At 31.6% G+C, this 24,409-nt stretch overlaps 1 protein-coding gene across 2 annotated transcripts; it reads right to left on the bottom strand.

The window, feature by feature from the left end:
- Nucleotides 1-7,358: 7,358 nt before the first annotated feature.
- Nucleotides 7,359-16,807, bottom strand: LOC123215430 (transcription initiation factor TFIID subunit 15-like). Of its 2 annotated transcripts, XR_006502045.1 has the most exons (9): nt 16,573-16,807; nt 16,183-16,355; nt 15,740-16,092; nt 15,428-15,622; nt 14,659-14,742; nt 9,292-9,373; nt 9,092-9,215; nt 8,208-8,265; nt 7,755-7,894 (listed from the first exon to the last, which is right to left on the bottom strand). XR_006502045.1 is itself a non-coding variant. In XM_044635511.1 (8 exons), the coding sequence occupies exons 2-8, from the start codon at nt 16,291-16,293 to the stop codon at nt 7,680-7,682; spliced, it is 1,164 nt and encodes a 387-aa protein (XP_044491446.1). In that variant the 5' UTR covers nt 16,294-16,355; nt 16,573-16,805; the 3' UTR covers nt 7,359-7,679. The 2 variants fall into 2 exon arrangements, 1 of the variants encoding a protein (XP_044491446.1); XM_044635511.1 differs by lacking the exon at nt 8,208-8,265 and having other exon boundaries at nt 7,359-7,894; nt 16,573-16,805.
- Between the last annotated feature and the right edge of the window lie 7,602 nt (nt 16,808-24,409).

The raw sequence follows: 24,409 nt of genomic DNA, 5'->3' as shown, positions 1-24,409 counted from the left end.
TGGTCTGATGAATTATGAATAGATTTAGATGGAAGCAAGATTAGTAAGATATAAGACACACATGCAATCTATGAACTATGAGGGGGCACTTTACACTACACTGCCCACAGTAAGGTACGTTTGCAATAGGACATAGACCCATAGTAGGGTCCGCTCGCAGTAGAGCTCAATTCAGATTCAAAAATTATGTAGTGAAAGAAATAAAGAGAGCTCGAGCTTAGAAAAGTGTCATATCCCTATAGTTAACTTCCAGAAAGTATCAAATAGACATCAGATGGGATAAAGTATGACTCAAATAGTAAAGAATGAACTAGATTATCTTCTCGATTTCTTATGGAGGTTATGAGTGAGGTTGAGTCCCAAGAGTGAGTTAGAACAGGAAAAGAGATAGTTTAATAAATTATTTCCCCTTACTGAGTGTTCTTATCACTCATTTCCTTTTCTTTCATGATTGTAGGTACAGGTGATCGAGGTAGCTACGAGGTAGGGTCAAGTCAACAAAGATAGATCCAGTTGGAGCAGGTTATCTTTGGTTTATATTACATGCATACAGTCACATGTTTTTATCGCTTTTGGACCTTTTTGAGATGATGATATAGTTGTATATGATTACTCCACGTTTTTAGATGCTTCTAGATGAGTTTTCATATGAGTATATATATCTTTTGTTCACTTCCAAACTTTCAGTTTTCTTAGAATAATTTCTAAACACTTTTAGTGATGCACTTATTTTAAAGTATTTTAAAAAGAAAAAAAATATAGACGCTTCGGATATTAATTCGTAACATTTCTCCTTCAGTGGGTAGTATTTCTAGGGAGGGGTGCTACAAATATGTGAGAATTAGGGTTGATCGTGTTTTATTTTTATCTCCAAGATGCGATACATGGGCGTGTATGGACTATACATAATCATATGTCTAGTTGCACAACTAAGACAACTTTCTGTTTTTTCGTGATCACAATCTAGTCCATTCATTAATTTTAGTTGATCATACATGGGTGTGTACCCCTGAATTTATTAATTGTCATAATTAAAAACTAAAAAATACTAAAATGCCCTTAAGCTTACCAATGGATGATACAGAGTGACTTCTATCGATCACCTTTTGCACTTTTGGGCCTCAAAACTCTAAATTCTCTTAAATTCTCTCTAAGTGGTATGAAAATAGTTGAGGAATATATATTCAAAGTGCATCCAAGTTCTTTTTTATTTTTCTAGAAAAACACCATGCACAACCTTGTATACCTCTACACATGGGCATGTAGTCTACTACCATTAATGGAAATTTTTGAAACATTGCAAAACGAATCCTTATCCATTATTCAAACACGTTGACCATACATGAATATGTGTACTAATATATACAAGTGTGTAAGTCAACCATACTTAGCCAATTTTCATGCATCACATAAGAAAAGACTATTTTGCCTTTGTCTGACCTTCCCACATAGTTGTGCAACCCCAAAATCACATATAATATTATTCAAGCATAATCAATCACACATAAGAGTCAAAAGATGAAAATAACTTTGGACGTACTTGTAAGTATTATAAGCATAAGAGGAGATATCTCATATGAAAATATTGAAAAACATCTATAACCATTTCAATCTATGGCCGTAGTGGGATTAGATCATAGTCTACTTTGTGTTAATTAACGATAAGTATCAGTTCATATTGAAGAGCTACTGAGATATACACATTTTTATGTCTCAATCTTAAAGTATATTGGTTGATTAAAGGATTGAATTGCACGTAACTGTGATGTTGCAAATGTTTAAGAGATGTCTACTAACACTATTGATTGAGTGGCCATGATGCCTTTCTAGAGGCTATTATTTGTTTGTGTTTAGATTTGACCCAAAGCCAAACACTATCAACTCAATAAAGAGGTAATGGGTCACGTACACATAAGAGTTTATTCAAACTTAGAGGCAAGGATTATTTGATGATAATCTTGATGTAATAAGGGTGAGATTGCAAATGGATTTGGCTTGTCTAATGAGGGTCATGTGCCATTGTGAGAAAAGGAATGATCGTTCTATGCTAAAGAGTTGGATGTTTTAGACATCTAAATTTTATAAAAGGATGTGTTTCACTAGAAAATTACACAGTTTTATTTTTGCAAAAACTCTAGCCACCATCAGACCCTAAACATAAAAACATTCAATCATAGAGCCTTAGTAGCCTCTTGTGATTGAACCAACCTCCTTTTGAGTTTGTGCTTCATATGGATACCAAGGCATTACCTTTTGAGAGGAGGAAAATGTTATTCTTTAGCCACATAAATAATGAATGAGTCATTTACTGCAGGTATAAGTTTGTAAACATTTTATGTGTCTGTCAATGCATGTTCATGAAATATATGTGCAAAATGGGTATCTTGGCTTGGGTTTTAAGGATTGTACAATTTTTAAAGGTTTTTAATTCCGTTGCATTTCTAGTTACTAATGCCTCAAAATCCTAATAGCGGTATAAAAGTCATTATTTAACATATTTTTCATGAAAAATATACCTATAATTTGTTTTGGTTAATTTTATATGTTGATTGCATGTATTTGACTTAATGAAAACCTATTCAAAATTGTAATGATGATTTGCAATCATGATGTCACACAATTGTTGAGTTTCATGTGCAACTTAAACTGTGTCGATATTATTGAGTTTTGGTTTTCTAGATTTTAGTTGTTTTCATTAAGTTACAAGTTTATTCAATTTGGTTGATTACCATTGATTTTGTGTAGTTACATAAAATCGACTTCGAATCATGTTGTTGTATCATTCGAGGGTTACTACTGGTGTGAGTATGGTTTATCTGGCATATTATCTCACTCCAATACTGTGGCTTACCAAAATTTAGGGATTTTCTGATGAACCACCTCATAACAACTCAACGAAAAGACATGTCTAGAATGTCTGACATACGACTATGCATGGGTAGTATCCGATGTGGATGCTAGCTAGAATAGGCAGCATCTTTTTGACGCACTAAAAATTCCATTGAAGAGTTGGTTGGATACTCCTTGTGTGCAAACCGTGCTCTATGAACATTCGGTGAAGCATAGGTGACATCAAGTCGTTCCACAACTCATTCATGCTTCTAAAATTTGGGTGAATTTCAAAAGCATAGCTTGCACTACTAGTACACCAACTTGCATGCTCGACTGAGGTGAATTTTGTGAGTTAGTTTCTATTTGATGTGTAGGGACTAAATTACAATTTTCTTTGTCTTTGGGGTTGAACCATAATTGTAAAAAAGTTTAGAGACAAAAAGGTAATTTGACACTTGGTAAATAGTAATTAAAATTTTTAATTTTTAATTTGGATCGGATATGTATGGATGTATGTACGGTGCTTAGTACATAACTAATTGACCTATATGTTTAATGTGTTTATTTTATTTTATTTTTTTGTTGTAATTTTATTAAATAGACTATGCATGCCCTATGTTCTCTTTATTCTTCTTTTAGACTAGGTTTAAATTTTTGTTTCATTGAAAATTGTAATTAGGAAACAAAGCCTCATAATTATCAAAGATTAAAGATGAAGGACACGCCTGGAAACCTGAAGATAAAGACTAACATAGGTTGACCAGTCAAACCTCTTAGCTTGAAGAGCTTGACATTAGTTATGGTTATGTACTAGCATATTTGATTTACGTTATAGAATATATGTGTAGGTTTTATTTTTGCAAATATTACCTAACATGCAAATTAAAAATTGATGATACTATTTAATTAAAACCCTTAAATCGAATATTAAGTCTAAAATTAAATTGGTGTCATCCAATATGACACCGTAATTAAGCCCTTGTTCATTGAAATCTTATTCATCAAAGTAAATGGTACACTTCTACCAAGTGAAAAATTAAGAGTTGATCATATTGGGTCCAACTTATGTGCTTTGCTTGTTTGCTAAACGAAGGTAAAATATATTAGAGGAATGAGTGAGGAATGCATTTATCGATGTAAGGAGATATGTAGTATCCACCTTACTGATATCGAAAGTCACATTTGATGTTGCATGATTTGTTGGGTAACATTTGGCTTAAGATCATGGACTTTTAATGATTAATTTGAAATTTACTTATTCAATTAATTCGAACTTATTCGCCAAAGCTAAGGGAAGAATTAATCTGATGAGATCTCGGTCCACTAGGAAGTTTACCGAAACTTTCTGAGTACAATTGTGAGGAATATTAGCGTGAGGAAAATAGTGAAAATATTTTAATTAATTAAATCTGTAATTAAAATGAATACTAATAATTTAAATGAAATTACTGTCCGTAATTAGAGATAACAAATCCTCATGTCAAACTTGACTTATTGATCAATTTTTTTTTTTTAAAAAGAGGCTTATTAAAAGCAACTTCTCAAAGGTGCAAGAATCAACACAATACAAGCTTATATTAAGAAAGTTAGATTTTTACCTTCTCCAAGCTTCAGTTTTTTATGAAGGATGATGGAGAATAACTTCACACTTGTCAAGCCTCAGAAGAATTGCACCAAACCAAGCAAAATAAGTTATGGACAAAATTCTAGAGTGAGAAAGAAGTGTTTTAGTTAAAAATGAGTTCATATTTCAAAAAATGAATTAATTTTAGCTTTATATATTGTTATGTTAGTTAGCAATTAGATAATTGTTGTATGACCTTTTTAAATTCTCAATTTAAACAATGGTCATGCATGTATATCATACATGTGATACCCTTAGGCGAATCCCACATCGACAAAGCACGGGAGAGATGCTGGGTCTGTGTGTGCTCTGCTATGGATCCCACATTGGTTAGTGGTGGGAGAATTAAATTGGTTAAATAGCCTGTGAGCTCCTTAAACTGTTAAGACGCGTTTTGGGTTGTAAAGCCCAGAAGCAAACCCATGATGGACTATGTGTCCAAAGTGGACAATATCTTAACAGTGGGCCGGGTTATTGGACCTGGGGTGTTACAATACATACACATTAGCCACCAAAATTTTATCTCACAAACACTCTCAAAGTGTTATTTTACACCCATATAATACTTTATATGATATAATCTTTATTACCCCTTGGAAGGTGCAAACCAACCCAAATAACTAATCATCACTCTCTAAATGTTTGGTTTATTGATGTGACCCTTTAAGTTCACTATGGTATAGTTGTGAGCCCTTTTTCAAATTATTTGAAAAATATGTTAGAAAACCCAAAGACTATAGTAACCATCTAACAATGTATCATGACCCCCAAAACTATGATGAAGAAATACTCTATCGAACCTAATTTTCTAATCATACCTTTCGTGTAGGTAAGATCCTTCCATTGTCCAATATTGATCAATTTCGGGTTCATAGTTCATCAAAACCCTTATTTTTTATTCTTTATGAATCGTCGATTGATATATTTAGAGCACATCATCATGAACATATTTCGTATGACTCATATTATACTCTAGCTAGAGATTTTTGTTTTTAATATTTATTGACATTCGTTCAAGAACTCCAAATTAGATTGAGTCAGCAGATACTCTAAATCCATTATCACCAAGTCAACTAATCTCGTCTTGATCATTATTCGTTTTTGTATATAAACAACATATGACCAACATAACCTTTCATATAGTATATGATTAGGCCCATATTTATACACCATAAGAACCATATGCATCCGTATTAGATCCGATCATGATATTTCAAATCAAAAAATTACTTTGTACAGTTGTACAATTATATAATGACTTATCGTTATTGGTCACTTTTGAAAAATGGTTCATTAACTATTAATCCACACGAGTGCCCTAATAATATGATCATTATCGTCATCCACACTAATATCATTTTATGATATTCAACAAAAGAGTATGCCCATTATATGGTATTATCGCCCAACTTATATCACGTCTGTAGGAAACAAATTGATAAGTTAGTTTCATATGTTAAGTGAATTATCTGAACAATTCACATACATATTTTATATTAATGCAAATAAATGAAACAATTTATATATATGAACAAAAAAATTATTTCTTTTATTAATAAATCATTACATATATATACAACATAAAATGCCCTGAAACCGACAATATGAATGGTTCCTAGAGTATACACTAACAACTTTACTGATAGATCTAGAAATGTTCAGATTATACTACATCAAGAGCAAAGGTTGTATATGCTCGAAAGATTGCCACTTCGTGAGCCTGGTCCCAATTCTCACCCAATGTTGGATTAAATGAGAAATAATTTATTTTCATACATATCAATTAAATTTGTTTTAAAAAAAAAAAACATGTTATATTTTTTATAAAATTATTGAAAAGTAAAAAAAAAAAACTTTAAGTTGAATAACATTTTGTCTCCCAAATTTCATTAATTATATTTTTACCTTTGAATTACATTGATTTCAATTAAAAATAATAAAAAATAAATTTAAAATTAACTTTCATTGACAATGTAAAGAATCACACCACCAAACTGAAATAACACTAATTAGTATAATTTTTGACTAAAATGATATCAATTTGGTACAATTACAAACTATAATCACATTGATTTGATGTGATTTTAAATAAAATTATACCAATTATTGAGGTTTCATTCGATTCTTAACTTTGCCAAAGATAAATTCCATCAAAGACAATTAATTTTTAAATTTACTTAGGGTAAAATAAAAATAGAGAGAACAAAAAAAAAAAGTATTTAAACTTAAAGTATAATTTGTTTGTATTATAAAAAATGTAACCCATATTAACCCTATTATATTATTTGAACAAAATAACATAATGACTATTAAAACTAATAGGTGACTTCAATAGATGGTTAATAAAATTACTTTTTTCAAATTTAAAGGACAAAAACCTCCATTTCATCAAAGCTGAAAAAATAAATTGTTGTATGCAATGTTTTAGAAACCAAACCAGGTGTCAATTTGATAAAAAAGAAGTAATCCAATCCAACCGTCAATCAAACATTTTAATTAGTGGTCAAATCAATTAATTATTTAAAAATAATATTAAAAAATTTTAGATAATTAATCATCAAATATATTATCTGAATTATTTTAATATAAAAAATAAATTTTGTTTAATGATATATATTCTAGAAATTGATAAATGAAATCTTATATTCAAATCTCAATAATGAATTAAAAAAAATTTTATATTTTTTCTTATGACCAGGTCAAACCCAGGACTTCTCTTATGCAATCATTTCAAACCGTCTAGTTTAACTCTAAAAACGGTTTTTCAACAAACCGTAACCGTTTTCCCTTATCTCTTTCATAGGTGACAGTTAAACAGAATCAGACTGGTCATTTTTTAAACCATGGTTGTTGGTTTCAAGGTTCAAGGGTTACATAATAGATACCTAATTCAAACAAAAGCTGAAATCAACTCAAAACCACTCTTGAATGATAAAAATATTAAAGAGACGTGGCAATGCAATCCATGTTCTGACCTGGCAACCGCCCTTCCCAATTGATCCAAGCAGTACAAGGTTCCGAGAAAATCTTAAAATACAGCGCATATCACAGTAGTAAGAAATATACCATGAAGAACAAGTGAACATAATCCCAGAATCAATTTGCTTAAGATGCTAAATCATCCCATGTAAAGTTCTTATGCTAAAACTTTCCAAGAAATGAAAATTTGCCACTCCTATTAAAAAAGACGAGGCTACAGAATCCCTAGGTATTCCTTGAAACCTCAATGACAATACCTGCTTCTGTCTTTGTCTCGTCCATATTCTCTGTCTCGATCATGATTATAATCCCAGTTTCTATCTTTACCTCGATCCCTCTCTCTACTCTGACTTCGGCGCCTCTCTTTATCATCACGATACCTATTCTTGCTGCTTTGCCTATCATCCCAATCCCTTCCCCTATCTCTGCTTCTCTCTCTCCCATGTCTATCAATCACACCTGCATATTGATTATTTTTGTTAACGAAGCAATCACTTTAAAAGCCCATCCAATTTAAAAAACCAAAAAGAATAATAATAAAAAGAAGAACAATCATCATCAGGATGCTAATAAATGTCTTTGCTAATACTAATTTATAAAAACAACAATGAATAAAAACCCATGTTTTGCCCAATATTAACAATATCTATTTGATTCAACCATCAAATTCTATTCCCAGTAAAAATACCTACCAATTCTGTCTACAATCACTCAACATTATCACTTGGCCACATTACAGCTATTGGTTTAAAATTTGTACAAACCCATTCACCTGCTCTGCGATTGTCAAGGGGTCAGTGACTAGGGAACGTTTGATGCATTTGTTCAATCTGTTCAATGATGGGAAATGGTTCAGAAAATTAAATAGTCGACATAAGTGGCTGTTTACTTGTTATCACTTCAACATAGGTGGGCTGTTTATCTTCAGTAGTAACAAGACAATTTCTATCAGCACAAATTAAGGCTGTCTAAGAGGGAAACAAAGCTTTCAAGATAGTATGAATTAAAGTTCTGCTTTCATTCAGCAGTATGAGGACCTGTCACTTTTAAAAGTATACAAGAGGTGAACAGAGTATCAACAAAATAGGACCCAAAAGAGCAATGACACAATTGAATAAAAACCTCAAGATCAAACTCAAACCTTATAACAAAAAAAAAAAAAATTGAGTAACTCTTAAGAGCACAACAATGCACATAAAATATATGAGTGCTTTCAACTAAAAAGCTTCAAGGATTTGATAACTCAAGAATATATCTAAGACCCAATAGAGTAAGTTCAGCATATTACAGTAAAAAGGTAAATTTTCCCAAATGACCTTGAGTTCCCCCATAATAATAGGATTGCAAATACAAATAAAGACAATGAAAAATCTACTAGTTGAAATCTTTAAAATAAGATAAGAAACCCATGTCACAGCAAGAACAGATTGAATCACCCTGGTTTTACAGAGGCATATTATGAGAGACTAAGTGGTGAGCCTGAGCTCATGATTAGAGAAGTTCATTCTACTTCATTTCTCGCACTCAAATTAAACTATCATGCAGTTATGATGTACATAACATGATTGCATACACGAAAAAAAATGTCCAAAGCAAAATATAGATATGCAAGAACAATTGTCCGAAGAGATCACAAGATGTACATATCAGGAATACCTAGTTCCTCAACATCCCATCCAGCACGTCCAGCACCTGGAAGCACCTGCCCAGCTTCAGCTTGTGTTTTAGCACGGAACTTTTTCTTGAGATTGCCAAACTCATCATACAACTCACCATCATCCTGATATTAGATCATAGAGAATGTTAATTCAGCATATGTTATACAAACTCATGATACTAGTGCAAGAAAATATTACTTCTTCAGCCTCCTGACGACGTCGCTTGGTTTCCTCTAATTCTTCTTCATCAAGTTCTTTGTAACCACCACCACGACCTCCTCTGTTCAGAAACAAGTACACTTGTATTTCAGCAATATAATAGATATGCTATGTAGCATGTAAATAGAATAAGAAATGGAAACGTTGAAACGTATTTTCTTAAAAATATAGGAAACGGAAATGTGAGAAAACATATAAATATGAAAAATATAAGGGTTTTTGTTTTTATAAATGCTAAAGTTTATAAAAAAATACAACCTGTATTTTTTTTTAAATACAGTAATTTTTTAGCAAATTAAGGTGTGCACTCAACCCAAATAAACAGTATATTAAATCTAATCCAATTTTTTGACCGTTCACTAACAGTTGGAAAAGTCGGAGATGGAGAGGAGATGAGTTTTAACACACCGGAGAGGAGAGAAACTTCAAATGTTGAAGAGGAGGGGAGATGAAATCAAAGTTAGGGTTTGAAATTGCAAAGGAGAGTGATACAAGAAATCAATTTTTAGTCTCTTTTCTTTTCCTGAAATGCACTTTGAATTTCTTTTATATTTTCAAAATGCCCCAAAACGTTTCCTACAAGCTTCGAGGCGTTTCGGAAAAGGAAATATTTCCGAAACATAGAAACACACCATGGGGTAAGTTTTTGTGCTTCCTAGTAGATATGCAGTGTATTAATCAATAGGATCAGAGATATGATTGTGAAAATGATATATTAATTAGTAACTCACTTTTTATGAGGATATATTTGAAAAGATTAAATTAAAACATTAAATCATAAATGTAATGAAAGAAAATCTAGATTATTTTTACAAATTAAATTATGTGCCTAAGCATTAATCTTGCAATACACATGATAGGGACACGTGAAATAGTTGCATACCTAGATTATATAAAATATATTTTTTTTTAAATTCTTAAAACGAAGACAGAAGGTTTCTGCATTCAACAGCAGATATAACATGAAATAATGAAATTTAAATGTGCAAGATTTGTACTAACTTTTCCTGTGTGCCAGTGGTGCATATGTAAATGAAGATGATTATAATAATGCAAGTATATGTAATTAGCAAGCAAGGCAAACTCATATTGTTGTTTATGTTGGTTTCCATGGTGTGGAATAACTGCTCGCAACAGTCTCTATATTTAAAAGAAAGAAAATAAAAGAAATTAGGTTGTACTACTAGTTCAATAGGAAAAGACAAAGTTGCTTACCACTCCATACTACACATAACAGCAACATCCAAATAAACTAGCCTTTAAGAGCAAAGAAGTCACACAGAGATAGAAAACTTCCTACTGATAAAGGCGACTACACTTAATCATTCCTCCCTATTGGTCATCCATGGACCAAACTAATAATTAATCAATTCAAATGACAAAATGATCTCGGAAAAGGTTCATATTGCAAATCCATACTTCTCACAACAAGAAATTTAAAGAGCTTAGAGTGGCCCCGATGATTAACAGAGGCTGTAAAAAGGTAAGTACCACAGGTCAAAAGGAAAAAAAAAATGAACAAACAAAAACCAAATCTAACTCTCTAAAACTTAAGGGCACTAGAAAAAGTTAAAAGGAGAGTTCAGAAGAAGAAAAATAGAATAAAACTTAAGCTTAAGGACTAAAAATTCATCTCCCATCAGTATAGAATGAGTTAGGCATTAGATTAAAACCAGTTCAAGGAAAAAAAGTATCTGCTTCAGTATTATCCATTTCTCTGAAGCAAGATAATCCAAAATTGAACATGATAAACTTAGTCCTTAGAATACCAGTACAGGAGTGCTGTTCGAACCCATAAGCATGAACCACAAAATGAGGTATAATCCAACTCAAGAAAAGAGGAACAGCAAAGAGGAGTTCTTCAGCCACTAGCAATAGCAACAGATGATCCACTGACTCACCACTACATTTACAGATGATGAACAAAATGATGGAGATCAAGAAATAATAGACTTAAGCAAGAAGCACAAGAATAGTGGGAAATTATGGAAGAGAATGGTGAGAAAATTAGAAGAATCAAGGGAAAAACATAAAATAGAAGGAGAAATCATCTTTATTATCAATTCATAAATTGTCCCTCAACAACGATATAAGCCTCAATATCATAGTTGTTAAAAGCTCACTTTAAGCATGCTTAAGAGAGAGGCTTCTCAATGCAGTAGGTCCACCGCTTCTAGATATGCAAGGCCAACAAGAGTCTTAATGCATAGCTTAAGCACGCATTGCACTTTACAAGAAGTAAAAAGCGCGCTTTTAAACTAAATTTGTTTTTTTAAGTCTAACACTAAGTTGATGTCTAAGGACAAAGACGTCTTAGAACACAAGTTCTCTGATGAAAAAGAATGTTTTGATAAAGAAATGAATAAAATCGGAGATGAAAATTTTGATAATGAGGAAGAAGATGTGACCTTCGATAATGAAGATGAAGATTTGGATTTTGATTAAAATACATGTTTGATAAAAGTTTATGTAAATTAAAGAGTTTTTATATTTGTTCATATTTTATTATAAATATTTATATCTGTTTTTGAGACTTCATCTATAATATTATGCTTTGGTATTTGAGTGATTAGTCTAAATTAATTTTATGTTTTTTTTTCGCTTTTGGTCCAAAAGCAATGACTTCGCTTTGCCTTTTTTGCTTAAGCAATGAGTCTCATCGCTTTTAGGCATTTTCCTCTTTTAACAACTATGCTCAATATAAAAGGGTAAGCTAGTTTTACATAGTAAACAAACTCTAGGAATTAAAACCACATATACAAACACTGAAATGATACATCCAGAAGAATCAAGCTACCATCTAAAAGGCAGGGAGATCATCTTCCTATGTCTCTTATTGAAACTAGAAGACAAATAGAAATGTATCCTACAGAAAGTACATTTAATCCATAATTTCTCTAGGTTTTCAAACATCACTCTTGCACTTTATCAAATAATCATTGCATGAATCTTACCTAAAGCAGCTATCCGAGAAAGAAAGCTGCCTCTACAAGCACATGAGTATTTGAATAACCCATCAAACAAAATAAAACACAAAACATACACCAAGTCAAAATTCTATATAGTTAATTGTTAAGAATTAATAATAATTATAATAATAATAATAAAATATTATTAATTAATTAAGATAATATTATATTAGAATAAAATATATGATTAGGATATGATATTTAAAATTAGGATGATATTTGATTAGGATATAATTAGGAAAATAATTAGGAGTTATATATAAAGGGGAGTGAGTACTGTAAAAGGGGGAAGGAAGTTGATATTTGATTAATTTGGGTAGCCTTTGACTAATTCGGAGGTTATGACATTTAGGAGAAGTTGACACCTTTTGTTGCAACCGTTATTTTATTTTAATATTAATAATAGATGTACTAGATATTTATCAAACTAGTATCAAAGTAGTACGAAAATGAAACAAATCAAAGTTTCATTGGATGAGGATGGGAGTTGGTTGTGGTTTCGAGATTAAAAGAATTGAAGTCTCAAGAGAATTGAAGTCTCGAGATATGTCAAAGAAAGGAATATATCTCCGTTGTGTAGGCAAACTCGATTTTGATCATAACTATAGATTCAAATCGTTGGTTGTGATAATGGTTGACGAGGATAGATCGGATGATGATGTCATTATAATTGTGTGTGATAAGAAGGGAAAGAGAAGACAAGTCAATCTAGTGGAGAAGAGTGGAACTACTTTTATTGAGATAGGGTTTTCAGCAAAAAAAAACAATAGATTCCAATGACCAGAAGGTGAAATCGATAGATTTCAACAACTGCGGCTATGAATTCATATGTTCTAATGAATTTACAAAACCGATGGTGATTCAACAAATTAAGTGTAACTTGTTTGATTTCGACGAAAAATTGGTAGCTTACACCGAAGCCCAACTATTAGAAATTGTTCATTCGTCAAAGCTTCTAACATTAGGGATTAAGGTAGACTATATTACAAAAGGAAGTATGGAGTTGGTTTTTTAATCAGTGGTGGCAATTAGAATAATAACAAAATATGAGGGGTTTTCCAAATTGGGTAAGAAGAAATTTAAAAGAAAAAATCAAAAAACGATCTTTACGTTGAGGAAAAGGTGGTTTTCAAAGGCAAGAAATGTTATGAATTATTAATAACAATAATAATAATAATAATATTAATTAATTAAGATAATATTATACTAGGATATATGATTAGGATAAAATATTTAAAATAAAGATGATATATTTAAGACTAGGATATTATCAGGATTATATTTAGGAGTTATATAAAAAGGGGAGTGGACATTGTAAAAAGGGGAAGAAATTTGATATTTGGGTAATTTGGGCAATCTTTGGTTGATTGGAAAGCTACGGCTTTTGAGAGAAGTTGGCACCTATTGTTAACAAAACTATTTTATTTTAATATTAATAATATATGTACTGGGTATCTATCATTAACATGAGTCCATCCCAAATCTTCTAAAACGTTTACATTCTAGACCTAGCCAATCCCCACAATTGAAGGGCCCTTGTAAGCCATCCAATTAAGAGCAAGGGTGAATACCAATTTGTGGGACAACACTATGAACCAGTCCTTGAATTCTTACTAGATTCAAAAAGGATTGGTGCTCCCTACATTTCCCAAATTTCTCTAGTCACCAAAGAATTTCACAAAAAAAAAGAAAGAAAGAAAATATAACGATAATAGAATTGGGAGCTTGAGTTTTACCAAACTAATATTAGTTGAATTTTTCATGTATGTACTCATGATATGTACATCCTTTGATCTCTTTTGTAAATACAATATTTTGTCTCCAACGGCGAAAGAAAAGTTTTAATTATGTCCAATGATTTAAGTATAGTTTGTTTAATGTATTTCATGTGATGTTACATTTCACTAATTTGACGGTCTTGACATTACAATTCGGTTGGCTTAATGAGTTTTCACAAGTTATCAATAAAAACCATGAAATAAAGTTTTTGAAATCTAACTAGTGAATCAAATTATTATTAATAACCATGAATTATATACTTCTGGTTGATCATGTTTTAGGAAAAAAAGGCCTGTAGCAACTGCTGTATATTTACGGGGAAAAAAAGAAAGAAAAACCCACATGTCTGTTGTGTTTGTACTTTGTAGCTGGCTATACCAATCAAGACAGCTAACCCACATACAAGTTCATTTATTTCATGGCGAACAAAGCCTCACCCTTGAAAAAAGGGAGTCTAGAAATCATGCATGCATACAAAGAATAAACAAGAAATATTGGAAAATTAGAAGTACTTGCAAAACAATAAGAAATAGTGAATACTTATATAGGCAGCAATGATCAAAATTACAATGGAGTAAAGGAAATTATAATATTATACCTCACGCCACCCTCATTGTGACCAGGTTTATTGGTGTTACAAATATTGCATTTTGTTCGCTTTGCCCAGTTGATATTGCCACACCTGAATGGAAGACGAAAAATGAACAAGGTAAGATCAAATTGCATAAGGATGCATGTTCATAAATCAATTAGAAGAAATAAAGCATATGCAATTTTATATAAAGATGAAATGGTAAATTATCTCCTTAAAATTTCTAAATTTATAATTAACAAATCGAATTTAGGAATTATTGTATCAGCCTGAACTCAAGGGTATTATTTCCTTCCCTTTCATGCTCCTGATTTATCATAGGTCCATTCACCCACTATGCTACACATAAAACAACTATGAGCCTTACACTCTTAGGGGAAGTACAGTAAGCACCCTATTAAATATAGTGATACAACTAGATACCACCAATAGGGTTAAACCTATATACACTTTAGTCAAAACGTTTTAAGTATTAACTTTTGAACCTTCCAGACCAAATGTATTCTTGTTAGAGCGGTTATCACTAAACCTATCAAAAAAGCTTTATCTCTCCCAAAGATGAAACTAACAAATCAATTTATCTGCCCTGTTTCAACAAATAATTATTGCATTAAAATATTAGACAAGTAATAGATGTTGCATAAAAAGCATTATCTTAAAATAGAACTGGTCTTGAAGATATTCCAATAAGCCAAGAAGAAAGTATCTTAAAATAGAATTAGGTGATAACAAAATGACAGTCAAAATAATATATAGTTTCGCAAAAGGTATTTACATAGGACAAGGCCAATCACTAGGACCAAAAAGTCCTGTTGAAACACCAATTTGCCGGCCATGGCTACCAGACTCAACACCACCACAACCTCTTCCACGACCACCGATTCTTGTGCCACCACCAGATATCCCAGCAGGTCGAGCAGTTCCACAACGATTGCACACACCACGAAATGCAAAATTTACGTTGGAGCAACTGCTACCACAGTAAAGGATAAGGAGCTATTCGCAAAAAAGTCATAGTATAAACTGAAAACTAGAACAGGACAATGAAAGATCAAGAAGAGCTGCTCACCAATATCACATCACAGACCTTGTATTCAGACACATCCAGTCTCCTTCTTGTTGCCATGCTTTCCCTGAGGCATCACTAAGACTTCTACCTCTACCAGCAATCCCGTTCACATCCTTAGAATTTTCCTCTAAACCATAATCCTCATCAAAAGTTGGATCTGCAACTGATTTATTTTTATTTTCATCTTTGCCCTTAGACTCAGCAATAAAAACTCCAATTATATTGCCATGAAAATCCTTGTTGTTGAACCATTCAACAGCAGCCAATGCAGCATGTGGATCCTCATATGTAATAGTAGCATCTCCCTTTGGTTCATTTGTTGCTTTATCTCGGTATAACCATATCTTTGATCGACCAGTTCGCTTGTCTTTCTATACAGCATGCAGCACAGGTGTAAGCTATACATAAACTAACATTTTTTCCTCTCGAAAATTCCTAGAACACCAGGATAAAAATCTTACCTTCAGCAACCCAATAGTGCCAAAATATTCAGCCAACATATTTTCATCAGTCCCCTGAGGCAAATTACAAACATAGACAGACCCATTTGTAACGGCTGCTTTCGCTGACATACTTGTAATTGAAACCCAATCTCATCAATTGATGTTTACACTAACAAAGCTAGCTCCAGACTCTACATCAAGATTAATAAATAAAATGAAATACATATAAAACATATATGCAAATTATTTTTAAAAAAGGAAAATCAGTTGGAAAAACCATTGCAATTATATATATATATATATATATATATATATATATATGAGTTGCAGATCGAAGGCTGTTCGAATAAATAAATCCAAACACTGGCAAGATCTTTTCCCTAATGGCAAAATGAGAAGAACTCTTACCGGTTGGAGATGAGATGAAACGAAGATGAAGATAAGAATGCAGTGAATAGAGAAAGCCGCTAGTACTAGTCTCTGATTTGCTGATTTCTTCTTCGAAGACAGGTTTCAATTTAAAAGGTCCAATTCCAAAGGCTCTTTGATGTTTCCTTCTGGGTTAATACTGCGTAACCGCTGAACGATTTGAAATTTTGGTCAGCCCCTTCTGACTTACGTATGGACATGTAATCCCTCTATCTAGGAAATGCTTGGATTTAACCTCCAATTGCACACATATAACCAGTAATACTAAGTAGACAATTTTACATATAAATAATTATATATAATTATATTATTAGATAATTTTAAATTAAAATAAAATAATATTTAATTATACAATGATATATTATTATTTATATATAAAATTATATGTATTATTTATACATATAATTTTATTGATTACAAATGTACCTATATACTTATTGGATTACTCCTTTACCCATAAATTTAATTAATTGGCTATTTTAGTCTTATAAAACCATTCTTTAAAATTATGGGTTTTTTGTTATATCCCTAAATAAGAGAAATTTATTAATTTAACTTTTTTTTTCTTTTAAACCATGTTACACAATTTTAACCTACCTTTTAGGTATTATACAGTTGAAGTAGAGAAAAGCATTTACATCAAAATTACCCTTATATATAAAAGGTTATTTCACCCATTTTCATAACTTCACCCCTATTACTCCTACCTTTTATATTTTCCTCTAACCTTTTAGACAATTTTGGCTCCAAATCTTCGTTTTCCTTCAGTTTCTTAGTCATAATCATCTCCAAAATGGTTTATCAGGTTAGTTATCAGATAATTTTGTCTTCATTTTTTGGGTTATCTCAGTTTAGCTAGAAAATGCATTTATTAGAGTTGATTATCGTGTCTTTTAGTATCAACGTAGTTGACTAAAATGTTTATTTGTTAGCTTAGAAGGTGATTTAAGTGTTGAAACTGATATTGTTGTTAGAAAATGTAGATTTTCCATCAGCACAAGGTTTAAATTTTGAATTTTGAATGGTAAATCAATAGTTTTTTAGTTTAAATTAGTTATTAGATATTGAAATATTGTTTATAGTTAATGTTTTTTAATGATCTGTTGACTGAAATAACCAATTTTGAAGGAAATCGGATAAATTTAAGCTCATCGGCATAAAAAACAAGGTAGGTCAAATGACTTGGGGCATATTGATAGTTATTATATCTAGTGTAACTGTTGATGGCATTGTTTAGAGTAACCTTTTTTTTTTCTGCAATTTGAAAATTTCTTAATTTTTGTATATGTTTAACTTAATTTCTTATTTTATTTGTTTTGTGATCGTTGCATTATTTTTAGGTGTTGATTTTATTGACTTTTTCTTTTTAGAATTTTCTAGTGAATCATTATGAAGGAATGCTTAAATTCAATGATGTCCACCAATCTAGAGTACAGCTAAAAGTGCAAGACACCAAGAGACTACTGGAACCATTAGGGCAAAGTTAATTGTTACGCAATGACAACTATGTAGGGGGACATATTTCAATCACTTTCTTAATTTAAAGAGGCATAGGTTTAGTGTCGTGCTAACACATTCAGTCATATTCTAATAGATAATCAGATGGCCCTATACAATAGTTTTAGTTTGGACTTAATGGAGTGAATGTCCATTTTAACCTAATAAAGTTCACATGTCTACAAGATTTGGTTTGTGTTATATATATGTATGTATACATACATACACACATACATATGTACATATATGTATATATATACATACATATATGTACATATATGTATATATATATATATACATATATATGTACATATATGTATGTATATACATATATACATACATACACACACATATGTCAACGTGTTTTTATACTTTATACACGTTATTTTATTATTATTTCAAAAGCATATTGATAGTTATCTCATATTCCTACAAGGACCATTCGCTAATTTTGATAAAATGATGGTTGTCATTGTTTTTATTTCTTACCTCCGATCTCTAGTTCAAAAGCATTATAACATCAACCGATTTGAGTTTCTATTTGCCCCAACTTCTTCAAGATACCATTGATAGGACATTGGAGAACATATTTTTCCACTTATGGAGCATCGTGGGTAAGATAACATATAAATTTAATATGGTAATACACACACACACACACACATATATATTATAATATATTGAACTAACTACGTCGCACTCATTAATGTAGGTATACATCAACTTCAAGAACGAGTATTAGGTGTGTGGAGAAGTTGATACGAAGGAATGAACTATCACAATATACAACTCCTCAGTGAGCTACACAACCGATATAGACCGGTTCATGGACTTGATAACCTCATACAAATATTTGTCAACCATCATGTCTTTGTAGCACTTTACTTCAAATATCTTATCTTTCGAGGTAAAGTGCTACGAAAATCTATTATGTGTGTATGACATTCTTAGTTTAAAATTGAATACTCCATAATCAAAGGCACGAGTCTATATCATAACTTAAATGCCTTATGTCTTTACAAATTAAAACAAAACAATGTCTCAATATCATCCCAAACATTCTAACTTAAAGTCTCAAACTCAACTAGAATAATAAAAATAAAAGTCTATTAGTCATAATTAAAATCATAATCTAAAGGCCAACTCTCAACACATTTAAGTCCATCCATTGAATATCACTCCATCACTAACCAACAATTTCACTGTCATCACCTCTTACTCTGTCACCAAAAAAATGTAAAGGAAGGGAGGGAGTTAAAACACTTAATAAATAGAAATGATCTATCCTACAATCTCTCAATCGAATTTATCCCCTTTCCTTTACTTTGTCAAGTTATCTCAATCTCAATCTCAAGCTATTAGATCTTAACTAAATCTAAAGGAATCGACATATCTATTATAGTAACCAATCTTTAAGGCCCTCTCATCTTGGTTGTTTTATCTCTTTGTCAATTGACAAATTTGCAGTTTATAATACCTACAGGTACGCTTAAGGGTAATTGCATCTTTTTCCTATTATTTGGCTTGATTGCATGTGTTTGTGTGAATGTTGAAATTGTTAGTTTGCATAATCATGTATGGTGGATTACACACCTATCTGACACAGAATTGTCATTTCTTGAAAGGTAAGTGAAAAAGGCTAAGTTTAGGAGAAACACATGCTTGTGTATGAAGGATTACATGTTCGTGTGTGAAGGATTACATGCTTGTGTGTGGTCAATGAATTTGAAAATTGGATAAGGATCAATTTTACAATGATTTTGGAAACTGCCTTTAATGAGTAACAACATGAACACTTGTGTGTTTGTTTGGTGGAAATAAAAAGAATCTATAAGGTTGTTTGGCTCATTTTGAGTATCATATTCTTTCCAGAGCACAAAAGTGAGAAGAAAGTGTTTTCAGAAGTGTTGAAGCTTTGCTGAAATAGAAGAATCATTGGAAACTCAACTTGCCATGAGAAGATTTTTACTTGTAATTGGAAAAGAGGTAAGCGCGGTGACGTTTCGTTTGATTGGATTGCAAATTGAATTGTGTAATTGTTGGTGTTATGCTCATATGATTTATGCTTGTTTATGATGCGAATTATGATTTTATGGAAGTGTATGTTTTAGTAGACTTTTAATGCAAGCAAATAGGGGCATGCATTATGATGTTGAAGAACATGTTGTGATGGGTCAATTATGTGATCTAGAAACCTTGTGCTAGCATATGTGAATTATATAAATTTGATTTTAGATTTGGATGAACTCATATGATGTTGGATTGAGTGAGATATGCATAAGTTTGTGAGACTGTTGTGATAACATGCTAAATTCATGTTATTTGTGTATTTGGAAGTAGGATTTGTTTATCTATTGCAAGTTTGCTATTTATTATGTTAGGACATATACACTAGTACCAACTGATTTGATATTTGTAATTTTAATTTATCTCATTAATTAATAAAAGGATTTATAGTTATTCAGTTCATATGTTTATCTATTATATGATTATACGAATAGCATGCACTTAGAATAGTAGAATTGTGACAAGGGGATCGATGACTGATCATGGGAACCTTATGCACACATTAGATAGTCATTTTAGAAATGTACATAATCCGACATTGCAATGACCAAGTGCACATGCAATGGTAATGAGATTATTATAATCTTGAGGACCCCACCGAAAGGTGGTGACAATTCTCATGGGTTAAAGCTATTTGTTGACGGTTTGGTGTAACACATAAACACATGTTATAGACGTGTTCATCAGATTTACCCCACCAGAAGATATCCATATGGATAGTTGTTCTAGTGTTTATGGAATAAATCCTCTGAACACTATAAGTGTATGTAATCTTTTGACTTGAGGTTGTCAGACCATCTTATCTAAAGATCGGTATGGTTTGACATTATCTAACATACTGTTGTAATAAGGGTATCATAAAGGTAGTAAACAACTATATCGTGAGATATATGGAAACTATGATTGATCAATAAAGGATTCATCACTCTTGAGCACAGAATAAGATGTCTCATATATGAATGTTGAAAGATATTCATAACTGTTTGAATTTGTGGCCACAGTAAGATAAGGTCATAGTCTAATCTATGTAAGTCATTAATATGTATCAACTCATATCAAGGAACTATTAAGATAGACACACTTCTATGTCTCAGCTTAGAGAGATATCGGTTGATGAAATGATTGAATTGCATATAACTGTGATGTTGTAAAAACTTATAGAGATGTTCATTGACATTCTATAATACGGGTGGCGATGACGCTTTGCTAAAGGCCAACCTTGGTTTATTTATGAATTTACCTAAATTCAGACACTATCGGTTTGATAGAGAGCTTATGGGTCACACTTATTAAGAAATTGATACAAACCAAAAGGCGAGGATTGTTTGACTACAATTTCGAGATCATGGAAAAAGAGAAACATATGGATGTGTTTTAAATGGAATCATTTAGTATGCAAGATGCCACATGGCATCATGCAAATGCACTGTATGGTTTCGATTAAACCTACTTAGGAGTCTAACCGAGCAAGGCCAAATGATCAATGTGCGTCAACTGGTTCATTTAACTTATGGATAATGTGTTTTAATTAAACAAGGATTCTTTAAAGTCTTTGTTTGATAGAAAGTTTAGATTAAGTTCTAATTTAATTAGGATTCTTATGCATTAAAATTTTCAATAAATTAAGAGTCTTAATTTAATAACAACTCTAGACACCTTATTACTTAAGTAGTTAAAATCCTAATTAACTTAGGATTCATACATACCTTATAAATAAAAGTATTTAGTTTGAGTCAAATTTTTTAACACAACAATCCAAAACATATATATCCTAAACACACATCTCTATGTCTAGAATCTTGTTGACACAAGCTTCCATTGTTATGATCTAATTTTCAAGATCCAATCAATAAAAGCCCTAATAACCTTCTTGCTAGATTACCTCCCATTTGTGCTCCATATGGATACTAAGAAGCCGTCTCAAGAGGGTAGGATAACAATCTTTATATAGTCACGTGAAGTCTTAGAAGAGCCAACAATGCAAGTATAATTTCCAAACATCCTATGTGTGTTTAACATGTTCATGAATCTATACATTAAAATGGGTATCTTAGATAAGTTTTAGGATCTTTGATTTTTTAAAAAAATTTTAATTTTGCTATACTGTTGGTTAATAATTCCCTAAAACCGTACAGTGATATCAAAGCCACCGTTTAGGCATACTTTCATGAAAATTTACCTACAAGTTTTAGTTGTATTTATATGTTGTATGTAATTGATAAATAATCAAAACCCTAAAATTGATAAAATTGATTTGCAATCATGTTGCCACACAATTTGTTGAGTTCAAAAGCAACACACAGATGTGTTAAATTTATTGAGTGATTATTCCTAAAATTTTCTTGAGTTCAATTGTTAATGTAGGAGTAAATTCAAGATTGATAAGTGGTTTGTCACGAAAGCGTAGCTTACGCACCACCATTGCTCATACAATGATTGGTTTGCCTTTACACGATGGTTTTTAGATTCTTGTCCTTAGAAAGTCCAAAAACTAAGGCTAGAAACATCGCCCTATACAATTGGAATGAAAACTAAATAAGGTGGTGTTGAGCACAGTAAGGTTGCTCTACACTATGATGCATGCCTATATAAAATTTGTTTTGTGGGTCAATAAGGGTGGCAGCCTGAGCTTTGACCACTTAGACATGGTAGGGCAGCCTCTACCTTAACCTGTTCCTAAGGTACTAGTTGGTGCGTCATCGAATGACACTCGTCTAGGTAGTTTTGTCTAGGTTATGCACTGTAGTTGGTGTATTTGCTACACTTTGAACTTTCGCATGGTTGGGCAGTTTTTCTACCTAAGCCATTATTGTTTTTGGTGCAAATTGTGTACAATGGTCCTCCATCATACCCTTTGCATGCTCTTTAGATGTCCACATGCCCTTTAAGATTAAGAATTAGATTATAGTTTAAGTTTCATTGAATTGGAACAAAAACTAAAATTTCCTTGATTCTTGGGTTGAACAATTATTTTGCAAAGTTTTAGGGATAAAAATGTAATTTAACACTTAGCCAATTATTAATTAAAATTTAATTTTAATTGGATGTGTATGTATGGATGTATGTATGCATGGTGCTCAATACATAATAAATTAACTAATGTGAATATTTTTATTCATTTTCTTTCGGTTGTAACTCTCAAATAAGGTCTTTGTGTCTTGCCTTAATTCTCCTCCTTTTTTAATTTAAGTTGTTATTTTATTTTTTTAAAATAATGTATCTTGGAAATAAAGTCATGTAATTATTGAAGACTACAGGCGAAAAGGACAAGCATGAAGACGAAGACCCAAAGACAAAATATTCACCTATGTTAACTAGTTAGACCTTTTTTGCCTCGAGAGGTTTGACATTAGTTATGATTGTGCATTAACACATTTTAATTTTACGTTATTAGATGGATGTGAATGATTATATTTTTCTAAATTGACCAAAGGACTTATTTCCACCCAAAGTATCATTTTATCTCAAGTTCCATCCCTTAATTTTAAAAATCTTAAATATCCACCTATGAGTGGTTAAAATTAACGATTTTAGGGTAAAATCATTATTTTATCTATAATATTAAAAATAAACTAAAATTTAATCTTCTTTTCCTCCCCTAAACTTTAAAAACTAAAAGTTTTCTCCTAACTTAAGTTTTAAAAAATGACAGTTACCCTATAAGGTTTAGTTTCCAGATCTCTAACACCAAATCTCTTGATGCCTCTTTTCCCTCTAGTGGTAAACTTCTCTCATCTGGAAGCTTGGACGACATTGATTGACACAAAAAATAACTTAAGTTCATCAGAAAGAGTTTCGTCTTTATCAAGGAAGATGAAGACGAGATCTAATGAAGACGAGAGATCTCGTCTTTGTTAGGGAGATGATGTTTTGTCTTTCCTAATAAAACATTGTCTTCTACTAGGTTTAGGACCATCGGCTAAAGAAGAAGATGGTGAGGGAGCAATCACCAAAGGAAGAGAAAGGAGATGCCATCAGAAAAACACTGGAGATGACGTTAGATTTTGAAAACCAAGCCCTAAGGGGGAAAATATTTTTTTTTAAAACTTGGTCTATTGGGAAAATTATTAGTTTTTAAAGTTTGTAAGGGAAATAAATAATATTTTAAAGGATTAGAGTTTCGTTAACTTTAACCATTCATAGGTGGATAAATGGATTTTCAAAGTTAAGGGGTAGAAACTTGAGATAAGAGGATACTTTGGGTAGGAAGTAATCCTTTGGCTTTCCAAATATCACCTAACATGCGATATAA

Source organism: Mangifera indica, chromosome 5 (genome assembly GCF_011075055.1).
Source record: "Mangifera indica cultivar Alphonso chromosome 5, CATAS_Mindica_2.1, whole genome shotgun sequence".
NCBI classification, from domain to species: domain Eukaryota; kingdom Viridiplantae; phylum Streptophyta; class Magnoliopsida; order Sapindales; family Anacardiaceae; genus Mangifera; species Mangifera indica.
This window is presented reverse-complemented; position numbering and strand designations above follow the sequence as displayed.